Source organism: Aquila chrysaetos, chromosome 3, assembly GCF_900496995.4.
Source record: "Aquila chrysaetos chrysaetos chromosome 3, bAquChr1.4, whole genome shotgun sequence".
NCBI classification, from domain to species: Eukaryota; Metazoa; Chordata; class Aves; order Accipitriformes; family Accipitridae; genus Aquila; species Aquila chrysaetos.
Window position 1 is genome coordinate 19,998,171 of NC_044006.1, and position 14,862 is coordinate 20,013,032.

Consider the following 14,862-nt stretch of genomic DNA (forward strand, 5'->3'; position numbering starts at 1 on the left):
AATCTGGCTTCAAAGACAAAGACCAAGAGTCTGTATGGGTACACGCATGCATGCGTGCCTCCCAATTAATAAACTCCTACTGTGACAGGCTCCTGGAGTAGGCAGCATGTAATTATATTCCTCTAATGACTTAGAAGCATATACAGGCACACAACTAGTGCGTACAAAGAGTGCAGCTCTAATTTGTCCAAAAACTGGTAAGCAGGAATTCCAGGAGACTCTGCTGTTTCCAAGACGTGTCCTGAGAGTACATATGGACCTCCTGACACACTGAGGAAAAGAAATGTGACAGGAATTGTGTGCCCTTGAGAAGAACCAGGGCCATCTTCTTTCAAAACTCTCATGAAATAACAAAATGGAAAGTCTAGCTATGCTAGCTAAAAACTGGGCCAGGCATGCCAACGCTTACATTCCCAATGCCCTACAGAAGGGATGTGATATCCTAATGCAAAGTTTCCTAGGAGGTCACAATTTTACCTCCTGACTCCACCCCATGACACTACATCACATTTACAGTTGTTTTAATGCCATAAGCCAATTCTCCAGACTATTTGGAATTCCTCTCCCAAAATCAAGAATCCCCTTCTCTCTCCCTTACTCGCAGCTATTAGAGCTTTATATCTAAAAATTACACTAAAGTTATTTTTCAATTCACAAAAGATAGCCATAGTTAAACTTCAGCACAAAGAGACCAGAAATGTTATGAAACAAGAAATGGAATTCCTTGTAAGATATAAATAAATAAACCATGAAAATGCATTCATGACATTTAAACATTTATGCAAAGTTTCTGCTAATCCAGGAATAGAGAATGCCACAAATGGAGTAAAGAAGTAAAGCTGAAAAGGCAGTTTCAGGAGTGACTGTACTCACTTTTTGAACCCTTCTTCATGGAACAGAGCAAATTACAACCCCGCAGACTCCTGTTTTTATTTTACTTAGCCAGCACTGTTAAAAAAGTCTCGCTGAAAGTGAACATCGCTAAGGTCTGTAAAAGGCCTGAGGGTCTACAGCTTTCTCCTGTCACAGTTCCAGCTAATCTACGGTTCTTCAAGAAGGGCAAGTGAAGTCTAATTATTAGAAGCTAATTTTCTTAAACTTTTCATTAGCAAGCATTTCAACAGAAACAAAAGAGATGGATGGAAGTCAGGCAAAAACACCAGGAGGCCTGCATGGATGAACAAGGAGCTCCTGGACAAACTCAAACACAAAAAGGAAGCCTACAGAGGGTGGAAGCAAGGACAGGTAGCCTGGGAGGAATACAGAGAAATTGTTTGAGCAGCCAGGAATCAGGTTAGGAAAGCTAAAGCCCTGATCAAATTAAAACTGACCAGGGATGTCAAGGGCAACAAAAAAAAACTTCTATAGGTGCATCGGTGATAAAAGGAAGACTAGGGAAAACGTGGGCCCTCTCCGGAAGGAAACAGGAGACCTGCTTACCGGGCGTATGGAGAAGGCTGAGGTACTCAACGACCTTTTTGCCTCAGTCTTCACTGGCAAGTGCTCCAGCCACACTGCCCAAGTCGCAGAAGGCAAAGGCAGGGACTGGGAGAATGAAGAACCACCCACTGCAGGGGAAGATCTGGTGCGAGACCATCTAAGGCACCTGAAGGTGCACAAGTCCATGGGGCCTGATGAGATGCATCTGCGGGTCCTGAGGGAACTGGCGGATGAAGTGGCTAAGCCGCTATCTGTCATATTTGAGAAGTCGTGGCAGTTTGGGGAAGTTCCCACTGACCAGAAAAGAGGAAACGTAACACCCATTTTTAAAAAGGGAAAAAAGGAAGACTTGGGGAACTACAGGCCAGTCAGTCTCCCCTCTGTGCCCAGCAAGATCATGGAGCAGATCCTCCTGGAAACTATGCTAAGGCACATGGAAAATAGGGAGGTGATTGGCGAAAGCCAACATGGCTTCACTAAGGGCAAATTGTGCCTGACAAATTTGGTGGCCTTCTATAACAGGGCTACAGTGTTGGTGGACAAGGGAAGAGCAACTGACACCAGCTACCTGGACTTGTGCAAAGCATGTGACACTGTCCCGCACGACATCCTTGTCTCTAAATTGGAGAGACATAGATTTGATGGATGGACCACTTGGTGGATAAGGAATTGGCTGGCTGGTCACAGTCAAAGAGTTGTGGTCAACGGGCTCGATGTCCGAGTGGAGACAATTGACAAGTGGTGCTCCTCAGGGGTCAGTATTGGGACCGGCACTGTTTAATGTCTTTGTCAGTGACATGGACTAGTGGGATTGAGTGCACCCTGAGCAAGTTTGCCAATGACACCAAGCTGTGTGGTGTGGTCTACACCCTGGAGAGAAGGGATGCCATTCAGAGGGACGTTGACAGGCTTGAGACGTGGGCCCGTGCAAACCTCATGAAGTTCAACAAGGCGAAAAGCAAGATCCTGCACATGGGTCGGGACAATCCCAAGCACAAATACAGGCTGAGCAGAGAATGGACTGAGAGCAGCCCCGAGGAGAAGGACTTGGGGGTGTTGGCTGACAAGAGGCTCAACATGACCCACAGTGTGTGCTTGCAGCCCAGAAACCCAGCTGTGTCCTGGGCTGCATCAAGAGAAGCGTGACCAGCAGGTCAAGGGAGGGGATTCTCCCCCCCGCTCCACTCTTGTGACACCCCACCTGCAGTACTGCATTCAGCTCTGGGGTCCCCAACATAAGAACAACATGGCCCTGTTGCAGCGAGTCCAGAGGAGGGCCACAAAGATGATCAGAGGACTGGAGCACCTCTCCTATGAAGAAAGGCTGAGAGAGTTGGGGTTGTTCAGCCTGGAGAAGAGAAGGCTCTGGGGAGACCCTATAGCAGCCTTCCAGTACTTAAAGGGGGCCTACAGGAAAGCCAGAGAGGGACTTTTCACAAGGGCATGTAGTGATGGGACAAGGGGTAATGGCTTTAAACTGAAAGAGGGTAGATTTAGATTAGATGTAAGGAGAAAGTTCTTCACTGTGAGGGTGGTGAGGCATGGGAACAAGTTGCCCAGAGAGATTGTGGATGCCCCATCCCCGGCAGTGTTCAAGGCCAGGTTGGATGAGGCTTTGAGCAACCTGCTCTAGTGGAAGGTGTCCCTGCCTATGGCAGGGGGTTGGAACTAGATGATCTTTCAGGTCCCTTCCAACCCAAGCCATTCTACAACTCTATGGTATTTCAACACGTACATAACATCAGTAACCCAATGTTAAAAACCTGTGTCACCTTCACAGCGCAGCTCCAGTCCTTCACGTTACTCACCATTACTGTTATTTTTACTTGCAAAGACAGAGCTTGACTGGTAAAGATTTACAACAAAGTACATTAAGGGCAGTTTGATCATGTTTTACAATTAAACACAGCTAGTTACTGACAAATAATTTAAAGAAAATATATTAAGAACTCAGGCTCTCATTACTCTGTTTTCATTGTTGTTTTGATCAACTCTTTAAGGAGACATTCTTGCAAAAAAATAAATCAAGGACATGCCCTTTTTAACTGATCAGGAATGATCGATGGCCACATATAAACTCTCCATGAAAACAGTTCTTCCACCAGTTTCAAGTGGTATATGATCAGTCAATTTAAAGTAGCTTTCCACAGTATCGGGTGATGCCAAAATTATATGACAAAAGTTACGATTTTATGATGAAAGTTAACTACTCCCTGCTCTGGTGTTTTTTCTGACAACACCTGTATTCATCTGTTTGGTCCACCAAGCAACAGAAGGAACCCTTGTGGCTCCCTGAATAAACACAAACAGTGTTTACAATGCACAGTGCATGGTTGGAGAAGCAGTGTGTGTTAACCAGAGAAAAGCTACAGGTAGATGCAACTAAGCTGTACTCAGTGCCTGCCTTACCCCTGGTTAGTACTGTGTCAGGGCATTCTGCCTGATCTTCTCTCTCAGAAGCCTGGTAACTTGAATTTTAAGTACTTTTGAAGCTCAGAAGCTCCCCTCACAGATTCAAATTTTAAAAAGGTACTTATTTTACTTTGAATAAACAAAGCTAAAAAGTCTGAGAGAGTAAAGCTTTCTGACCAAGGACATGACTACACAGTCAATAGCAATCCAGAAGTGCTTCCAGTGCCTTGCAAGCATCCATGAGGCTTCATGTGCCAGGACGACCTAGGACAATTAGCAGTACATTCACTACCTCAGAGCCAATTCAGTAGAGGGTTATTACAAGGATATTCAAGTGCTCAAGAAAGCGGGTATTCTTTGCAAGGCCTCGAGTGTTTCCCAGAATCCACGCATTTTGCAAGTACAGCCTTGTCTCAGGAACTACAGGAATTAGCAGTTAATGCTGTTCTCATTTCAGCAGGCATCTTGCTAATGCAATTGTCCTCAAACCCCCAAACCAGTCTGCCTTTTCCAGATACCAAAACCCCAAAAGCACCTCTTCACCTGCAACATGTCTTTCTTCCACCCTGAAAATTCTTTAGCTTTGCCAACACAAACATTTCTGGAATATACAAAGCAACATTAAAATACACCGAAAGTTGCCATTAAAACAACACTGGGCTTTTATACATTGTTCAATTCTGTGTACAATTCATTAAGCAACTACATGCCTCTTTTAAAAGGAGCAGCTGCAAAATTTCCAGTCTGCTGCACAGCAGTGCTGTGGAACTGTACGGGCTTATTCAGATTTGAAGCACAGCTTGCTGCAAAATACAAGAGACTTTGGCTACTTTTAATATATCTGTATTTATAAAATATTAACACAAAGTGAAATAAGGAGGTCCAGAATGGATTCCAAGATGATTTTTCTCTTAATTTCAATCTGCTCAGCATTAAACTGTCCCTGAACAATGACCAACCCTTAAAACGTACAGAAATTGTTCCAGATAAGCAACAAACATTTGGCTACATCTCAGCTGTCTGACGCTCCTTCTTTTTGCAGGTTTGCAAGTGAACTTCAAAAGCCTGCAATTTGTTTATAAGATTTTTGCCTGCTGTTTGCTTCTTCAAGGCAGACACCACTAGAATCACAGAATCATAAAGGTTGGAAAAGACCCTTAAGATCACTGAGACCAACCGTAAACCTAGCGCTGCCAAGTCCACCACTAAACCATGTCCCTAAGTGCCACATCTACATGTCTTTTAAATACTTCCAGGGATGGCAACTCAAACCCTTCCCTGGGCAGTCTGCTGCAATGTTCGGCAGTGCAAGAGGGAAGTTTGTTGTTGTATTTTTCAGTGTTCACTTATATCTTCTTGGGAAACCAAGAAGTGCCATGGAACACAGAATGAACAGCTAACAAAGTTCTCCAAGATCATAAGAGATGCAGAGTTTTCAAAATGGGAGATATTTTGCAGATTTTATTTTATCCATACTTTTTCCTATGGCAATAAACCAAAATATTTTAATATTTCTTGTTTACTGTCACATTTGCCCAGACTTTTAAGTTACTACATAATCTATTATAGTCCATTAAAAAAAAAAGAATTTAAAATCCTAGAATTGGGTTCCAGTAACCATACTGAAACAAGTTACAGCTGTTATTCTACCATGCCATCAAATTTGCCAAACCTATAGCTTCCAGTAATCTCAGGAAATCAACATCAAGAATTTTTTTTTTTCCTCCTCTCATAATTCTTCAGCTTTCTGTTCTGCTAGTACTCTAGTTCAGCACCCTCTCAGCTAATGCTTATAACTTACTCCCAGTTTGAATTTAACAGGTTTTAACTTCCAGGTCTTGATTCTTCCTATCCCTTTCATTACCAGATGAAAGAGCTCTTCACACTGAATCAAGTTACCTCTGTTGTCTTTTGGATACATTAATCAATTTCTAAAAAAATCCCTTACATCCACATCTCTTCCTTGCCCTTAAGTGTTTTTTGAGTTCACACACACCCCTCATGGTTTTTATTATTATTAATAATATTGAAAATTGAGTAAATGTAATTTTAAAGAAGCTAAAGAATTTTTCACCCAGGACACAGTAAGGTTACACACTTTGCCCATACAAAACAAGTTATGATCCCTGCTCCAAAGAGATCAAAGAGCAGACATATGGCTGTAGACAACAGGAAAAAACACAAGAGGATATTAGATAGACCAGGGTGTCCAGCTAACTGACACAGAAGTCAACATTGTACCAATTTTGAAGCCAACAGTACCATGTGTAGAAAGTAACATTCCAAAATCTGTCTCACTGTCACTCAGAGGTAAAAACAAAACATCTTTTTGTGTCTGCAGGTCTGTTGCTCATATTCTCATAGATTACAGTAGATATTTTGTAGCGACTTCACAGTTTACCATAAGCCTGAAGAGACTAAGACTTTTTAGAGCAAGAAGAGGTTAATTGCAAAGAAATTAGTATCTCTCTAGAAAAAAAATGTTTCATTCTGCCTTTCCTCCAAAACTGTGCCAGCAAAAAGAAAGAGAAGACTTTTTGATAAAGTAAGATTTTGCTATCATACAAAAGAAAAGTACAATTCAGACCACTCAAGAAGTTACTAGCTTTGCATCAAGAAGGACAAGCGTATTTAATGTCCCTTTAGTCAGGAATGGCTCATTTGCTAGTAATGTTTCCAAAGGAACCTTTAAAACTCAAGATCAATATGGATTAAGTTAAGTATTTTTTTCCTCCGTTCACTACTACTGAAATTGTTTTCAAATGCTGCTTATCTTCTAGCCTTCATTCAAGATCTGCTTAATTTTTGCTGTGACTGGGAGTTATCTGGTGTGGTGATGGTTTGGGCAAGAAGATAAAAAAGTGGATACATAAGAATGAATGCAGTAAAAAACTAAGACAAAGGAGGTTATAATTTCTTTTTAGTTATTTTATTACATTCTAAAGCTAGGATGAAAGTTCAGGATGAAACAGAAAATTGCTACCTTTCACTAAATACCTTTTTGGCCAGCAAAGTTTTTCAACTTCCTAACAAACATTTCCTGGCTCGTAAAATGCTTCAGCCTCCAGAAAATGAAATTGCAAGAAGAAATGTGAGAACAGTAAAAATTCCCTTAACTAATTTTATTTACTATTTCTGGGGCTTTATTGTATTTTAATTTAAGAGAAGGAGGAGGAAGAGGAGGGTGAAAAGGAAATTAGCTTTCAAGCAAGGGGAAAAAATTTTACAATATGACACTCAGTTATAAAAATATTGGATTTGCTGTAGCAAAAGGAAAATCAAACGGGGCAAGCCCTCAGGTGTGGAATGCTGATCCTGCAGCGACCAATATGCTCTCAGGGAAAGACCAACAGACACAAACTACACTGCACACTATGGATTGTGCAATGCAGAGGAAAAATTGTGCAAAGACAAAAAAGTGCTTTCTGACCCTTGCAGCAATCAGCTTACTCCTTGAAGCATGAGATTTGATTACCTTCATCTCAGTGGGCACAACCATGAATATCACTGTATACATTCTAATGCCTAGCACATTCTATTTGATAAAGGGACAATAATGTAAGAATTTCTAGACCACTTCAATTCTGCAACCTGGGCAATAATTGCAATGAGAAATTTATATCAAGAACACGTGTAAACAGCATCAAGGGCATTAGAATACATTGGCATTTAGATTTTCTCTTTCAAGGCAAAAAATCCTGTAAACTAATCAAGTCTAACAAAACCCTGTGACAATTAAATTCCCCACGACAGAAAAGCAAGAAAACCCAGTGAAGAATTTGTTTATCCGACAGAAGCTTTAGGACAATCCAGGTATCTGACATGTGGCATATACCCCTGTGGTCTGTCATAAAGCTTGAGTGCAGATTTTTGCAAAAGCTCCTGAACACTACCCATCAAAACAATCAAATATGAACATTGGCAGTTGAACATCTGTGTCCTGCTCAAAAATACAGTGAAAAATACTTGAAATCTGACAAGCCTTGATTATAGAATAACTTCAGACATGCAATTATATTGGCTTACGAACATCTTTAGACTACTCCTCCATTGGTAGCGCTGTCTTTCCTCAGTGCACACAGCATTAATTTATCATTCCTCTATCAGCTACAAGCCTCTTCACCAGCTTCACCACTAAATTTCAGTTAAACCTGCAGGGAAATAAGGCAACAAGCCTGGGAAGCTGTACCAGTTCTGCATAAATCAGGTAACACAGTCAAGTATCACTTTCTACCAGGAATGAGAGTTTGAAGGGGTTTTGAGGGTAGGAACAGTGCCACATGCTGAGCACAGGTACAGAGAACTGGGCACTGTAGGCACAGATCTGAGAGGATTAAGGCTACTTATGGAAAATGCTGAGCTCGAATTCTTACTTATGACAAATACTCAGTTTTAATGAACTCCAAATCTCCCATTAAATTTACTACCTCTAGTTCTGGAAGGCCTTTTGGATCTTGTTTTTAATTTTCATATTTATCTGCAATGTTACTGCCTCCCAACAAAGCCAGGAGTCTGTTAACATGGGTATTCCTTCTCCGCTGAGCATTTATGTCATTGTCCTGGTTTCAGCTAGGATGGAGTTAATTGTCTTCCTAGTAGCTGGTATAGTGCTACGTTTTGGGTTCAGTATGCAAAGAATGTTGATAACACTGATGTTTTCAGTTGTTGCTAAGTAGTGTTTAGTCTAAAGTCAAGGATTTTTCAGCTTCTCATGCCCAGCCAGCAAGAAAGCTGGAGGGGCACAAGAAGTTGGCACAGGACACAGCCAGGGCACCTGACCCAAATTGGCCAACGGGGTATTCCATACCATGTGACGTCCCATCTAGTATAGGAACTGGGGGGAGTGGGTGCGGAGGGATTGCCGCTCAGGGACTAGCTGGGTGCCGGTCGGCAGGTGGTGAGCAATTGCACTGTACATCATTTGTACATTCCAATCCCTTTATTATTACTGTTGTCACTTTTATTAGTGTTATCATTATTAGTTTCTTCTTTTCTGTTCTATTAAACCGTTCTTATCTCAACCCACGAGTTTTGCTTCTTTTCCCGATTTTCTCCCCCATCCCACTGGGTGAGGGGGGAGTGAGTGAGTGGCTGCGTTGTGCTTAGTTGCTGGCTGGGATTAAACCACAAAAGTCATGTACTGAAACTTGAAGGAAGAAGAGGGAAGATGGAGGTTAGCTTTCATAGCTACTACGGAGGAAATATGAATGGCCTACTCTTTTCTGCTCTTTGTAAACTTGTCAGTGTGGCAGGGATGTGGAGTGTCGAAGTGCCTTACCCTACAGGGGGAGGAAGACTGACCACTGGGTAACAGCAGTACTGTCTGATGTCAGCTCCAAGACACAGAGGATGAGAAGCAAATCATCTTGTTAGCCAAGATATACAAAGGAAGCTCTTATTGAAGATACCAGAATTATCATCGTGTTTGACAAGATGAGTGCCTTGGCAAGTACTCAGGAAAGCCATTCTCTTCAATGCCTTTTTAACAGCAACAGTAGCACAAGATTAAAAGATTTATAGTCAAATATCTCACTCTTTTCTGATTCAGAGATTTCATTGAACAGGCTTATGGACATGTTTACTTCTAACTTCCATGTTACTTAAACACTACACCAACCTTTCTCTTAAGTTTTAGCTCCTCTACTCTGCAAGTCCACCTCTGTAAAGCAGTCACCATATGCTCAACTCACAGCTTGCACTTGAGCTTTCTTTACTTAGACAAGATTTAAACATATGTTTAAATGTTTTGCTGAAGAAGAGATGAATTTCCAAGCCATGAACATTTTGGAACCAAAGTCAAAGAATTAAGAAGTCCAATACCTGGATTTGGGGAAATACAAAAGCAGAAGAGGTGGCATGCTCTTAACACTTTCTTGCGAGTCCTTGCAGGGTTGAATGCGTGCTTGAAAGGACCAAAAAGAAATGGTAAAATGTCTTCTTGTTGCCTGAAGGTATTTAATACAGTGGAGCAGGGGGAATATAATCAGCATTAAAGTGCTCTTCATAAATAATGGACAGTCTAGCAGCTTTTATCTACTCTGCACTTTAAGAAAGTTTCTACTGCTGAATATTTCATGAGCAAAAGGTCATTTATTGTGGCTTTTAAATTATACAATTCAGAAACTGTTAGGAAAAAAGTTCTGTGTTCCAATGCCATAATGACAAGTTTTGAATTTCTAAAGAAACACTGGCAGCCTAAAAACATATCTTGAAACCTATCACATACAAACTACCAGGGACACCTTTGCCCTAAGCTGTAACTCCTGATTTTAAGATGTCCAATCCTATTCAGCAATACAGTATTTATTTTCAAGTGAAGAATAAACCTGAATATACATTCTCCTAAGATGTCAGTTCTAGTTTGCACATCTCAACAAAATATACTGCTGATCACAGGTCATTTAAGATGCACATCTGCGACAGCCATTTTCAAGAAATCTGGTTTCTGTACATTATTTTAAAGGTGTTGTGATGGGTTCACCCTGGCTGGTTGCCAGGTGCCCACCAAAGCCGTTCTATCACTCCCCCTCCTCAGCTGGACAGGGGAGAGAAAATATAACAAAGAGCTTGTGGGTCGAGATAAGGACAGGAGAGAGATCACTCACCACTTACCGTCACGGGCAAAACAGACTCAACTTGGGGAAAATTAACTCACTTTATTACAAATCAACCAGAGGAGAGTAATGAGAAATAAAACCAAATCTCAGAACACCTTCCCTCCACCCCTCCCTTCTTCCCGGGCACAACTTCACTCCCGGCTTCTCTACCAACCCCCCCAGCGGCACAGGGGGACAGGGATGGGGTTTACGGTCAGTTCATCACACGTTATTTTCTGCCGCTTCATCCTCCTCAGGGGGAGGACTCATCACACTCTTCCCCTGCTCCAGCGTGGGGTCCCACCCACGGGAGACAGTCCTCCATGAACTTCTCCAATGTGGGTCCTTCCCACGGGCTGCAGTTCTTCACGAACTGCTCCAGCATGGGTCCTTTCCACGGTGTGCAGTCCTTCAGGAGCACACTGCTCCAGCGTGGGTCCCCCACGGGGTCACAAGTCCTGCCAGAAAACCTGCTCCGTGGGCTCCTCTCTCCACAGATCCGCAGGTCCTGCCAGCAGCCTGCTCCAGCGCGGGCTTCCCACGGGGTCACAGCCTCCTTCGGGAACCCACCTGCTCCGGCGTGGGGTCCTCCACGGGCTGCAGGTGGATATCTGCTCCACCGTGGACCTCCATGGACTGCAGGGGGACAGCCTGCCTCACCATGGTCTTCACCATGGGCTGCAGGGGAATCTCTGCTCCGGCGCCTGGAGCATCTCCTCCCCCTCCTTCTTCACTGACCTTGGTGTCCGCAGGGTTGTTTCTCTCACATGTTCTCACTCCTCTCTCTGGCTGCCGAATTCTGCCTGTCCCAACTTTTTTTCCTTCTTAAAAATGTTATCACAGAGGCGTTACCACTATCGCTGATTGGCTCGGCCTTGGCCGGCGGCGGGTCCGTCTTAGAGACGGCTGATATTGGCTCTCTCTCGAACACAGGGGAAGCTTCCAGCAGCTTCTTACAGAAGCCACCCCTGTATAACCCCCCCTGCTACCAAAACCTTGCCACACAAAACCAATACAGGTGTATATTATTATAGCCTTTTTTAATGACAACTAGAGTTCCACATAAACAAAACCATTAAGGAAACTTACTGGGGAACAGGTGAATCGTCAAGATGAGTTAGAGGTAACCTTAGCTCTGTCCCCTGTGAATATAAGGCTACGACGCAACCTTATTGCCGCATCCAGAGACAGATGCTCTGTGGGTGTAGATTAGCATGACTTTGCAGAAGTCAGTTGTGCTACATCTGGTTTCTATCAACAGAAGCACCAGTGCACTTCTCGGCATCAAATCTTCTCTGTGCAACGTCACGCGCCTATGAAAGAACACCACGGGAGCCGGCTGCAAACCAGCACACGTAGCATCCCAGCAGCTTCGATAACATCAAAGCAAGTGGCTTCAGAACATTAACAGGTACCGTCCCTTAGCCAGAGCTATCCTTGGGGAATTCTTCAGTTTTTTTCTAACCCCACACTTCCAAACCATAGAGCTACTCTAACAAAAAAAAAAAAAAAACAACAAAAAACAACAAAAAACACAAACAAACCACACCCAGAAAACAAATTAAAAAAAAAAAATGACAATTCATTTTCTTCCTAAAACTAAGATAGCAAAAATAGCTTTCCTTTCATATTTTTCTTCATATGGTAACTGAGCCACCATTCTAAATCCTCTTATTTTACTCACAGTCCCCACTTTAAAAGACCAGATAATGAAAAAGTTAAAACATGGAAGGAGCCATCTGCAGAAGTTGGAATCATCGTTTAGGTTGGAAAAGAACTTTAAGATCATCAAGTCCAACCGTCAAACATGCCCACTAAACCATGTCCTGAAGTGCCTTGTCTATATGCTTTTTTAATACCTCCAGGGATGGTGACGCAACCACTTCCCTGGACAGCCTGTTCCAATGCCTGACAACCCTCTCAGTAAAGAAATTTTTCCTAATATCCAATCTCAACCTCCCCTGGCACAACTTGAGGCTATTCCCTCTTGTTCTATCACCAGCCACCTGACAGAAGAGACCAGCGCCCACCTCACTACAACCTCCTTTCAGGTAGTTATAGAGAGCGATAAGGTCTCCCCTCAGCCTCCTTTTCTCCAGGCTAAACAACCCCAGTTCCCTCAACCGCTCCTCATAAGACATGTGCTCCAGGCCCCTCACCAGCTTTGTTGCCCTTAGAAACAACTGGAACAAACAGTACCATACATGGCAAATCATCTACATACTAATAGCCCCCTGCATGTGGACAACAAACACGTCTGTGGCAAAAAAGAGGTTTATTTACTGAATGACTTCTTATGACACAACAAGGAAGAACTCTGAGACACCTGGCTAACCTCTAGATCAATCATCTTTCTTAGCAGCAAAGTGCAGTGCAAGTCCCATAGAGCGACAGGACATACACAAAAATACCAGGTACAAAGCCATATTTTGGATTTCAGATATTCTTCTGTGCCTTTGTAAAAATAAAATTGATCTTTAGCACTTAATTCAAATCGGCTTACTGCTTTTTTGAGATAATATGTCCCTCCTACATTTACCAGCAGAAAAATTCAGACAGACCTACCATGCATGATTTGGCATTAGACACCTCAACTGCAGTAGTAAGGTTATGTTAAGTGAGACACGTCTGCTACAGCCTGAACCTTACACAACACATTACCATTGCCATACATCTAAAATAGTTGCCAAGCTGTTTATTTATAGACATAGTGAATGCGCTCCTTAATAACTCTGGTTTACTTAGGATGGTATTCAAAAGTAAATGTTGCATCATTTATCTGGGTCTGTCAAATACGGACTGACAATTTGGAAGCTGCAAGCAATGCACAGGTTTTATCCTGACTCATTGCACAGAGATAGATTTTTCCTTTGGTCAATAAATTCTCTCAAGACACTGCATTTAAAAGCTTCAGATGCATTAACAGCCAAATCATACTTTTAAAACAGAGGTTTTGATGTCTGTTGCAGAGCTAGTAGGAACAAGAACCAATGATACCTACAGGCTTTCTTGCTGCCTTTTGCATTGCTCTTCTTTCATTACATTTCATGGACTTGGGTGTAAAGGTAAAAGAAAAATCTTTATTAGGGAAAAAAATGTCTCTGAAAGAAACAAAGCATCTCAGTTGTGCCCCCTGCTTGTGCAACAAGAAAATGACGCTTGAGGTAGTGCTTGCCAAAACAGACTGCAGCTGGATCCATAACATTATTGATGGGTAACTGAAGTTTATATATACTGATAGAGTTAAACACCAACACTCTAGACTAATGAAGATAGAGACACGCTCTTCTGTTTGATAGTATCTAACAATTTGTCAAGGGACTGTAATTGAAGCCAAAAGACAGCGTGTTTGCTCTGCATTAAAATACAATATTTCATATCACACTGCTAGAGTAATCTAGTATTGAGATAGAGCTTTAGATATCTAATAGAAAATGGGATGTGTCAGTTCAGATGAGCAGCCCCACAAAGAATGACTATGATACTCATATAAAACCAACCTGTGGACAAGCCTGTGGAATGGTAAGACCATGAAGTCTCCTACACCAAAGCACCCAATGGGAAATGAACTGCCCCTCTAAAAATGATGCAACTGCCCTGCTTCATACAGAAGAGATTCAAAGACTCATTGCCCATTTCCCCTATTCCACCCTCATCCCTGGTATGCCCATGAACTAGTAAGAGACACAGAAAAATAGACACAGCCATTTTGAGTGCCAGTGTTCAATATGTAACTATACTGAGAAACGATACTCAGAAGGAAATTCTTGCATTGAAATAAACTTTCGGTATCGCTGAACTCACTCTGTGGTTCTTAGAGGTCAAACAAACAGGTCAACTTACGTAGCTCTCCTACTTTCAGTATTTCGCACAGCATCTTTGTCAGCTCAATGCTACTTCGGCCAAACGGGCACTCATGCTTGTCTTCTCGACTGCTGTTCTCCAGCACAATCTGAAGGAGGAATCAAGATGGAAAATAATCAGTTTGAAGAACCCATGAGTTGAAGTACTGTCCTCCACATCCAACATTTACAAGATATACCAGGCTGAATTTAGGAAAACTGTACGCAGAGGCTCTGTTTTCATAAACCTTAGCCTTCCCCCCAGCTAAATGACCTATGTCTGAGGCAGTCAGCGACACAGAAGCAGTGCTGCTCCATGAGAAGCTGGGAAGCTTTGCCATTCCTATGCAATGTTGCTGTTCTGCACCACTCTGGCTTGGAGAAATTGCAGTAGAAGCCAAAGAGAAAGAAATAGTTTCATTTCAAATTTGCCAGTTTATAGACACAAACACACCTAGAAGGAACTATAAAAAAAAAAGCGGGACACAAATTGCATAGATGGATTCAGGCTAGTCAAGCGTCAAAAATCAAACTGAAGTCCACAAAGGAAGAACACATGTGCATTTTCTCTA

The 14,862-nt window shown here is 42.3% G+C and overlaps 1 protein-coding gene across 3 annotated transcripts in view; it reads right to left on the reverse strand.

The window, feature by feature from the left end:
• The window catches only part of ELMO1 (engulfment and cell motility 1), a 323,193-nt gene that overhangs the window by 144,829 nt on the left and 163,502 nt on the right, over positions 1–14,862 (reverse strand). For all 3 annotated transcript variants that reach the window (XM_030008954.2, XM_030008955.2, XM_030008956.2), the window contains one exon: positions 14,292–14,400. In XM_030008954.2, the coding sequence (XP_029864814.1) occupies positions 14,292–14,400 (109 nt within the window). The remainder of the gene's footprint in view (positions 1–14,291; positions 14,401–14,862) is intronic.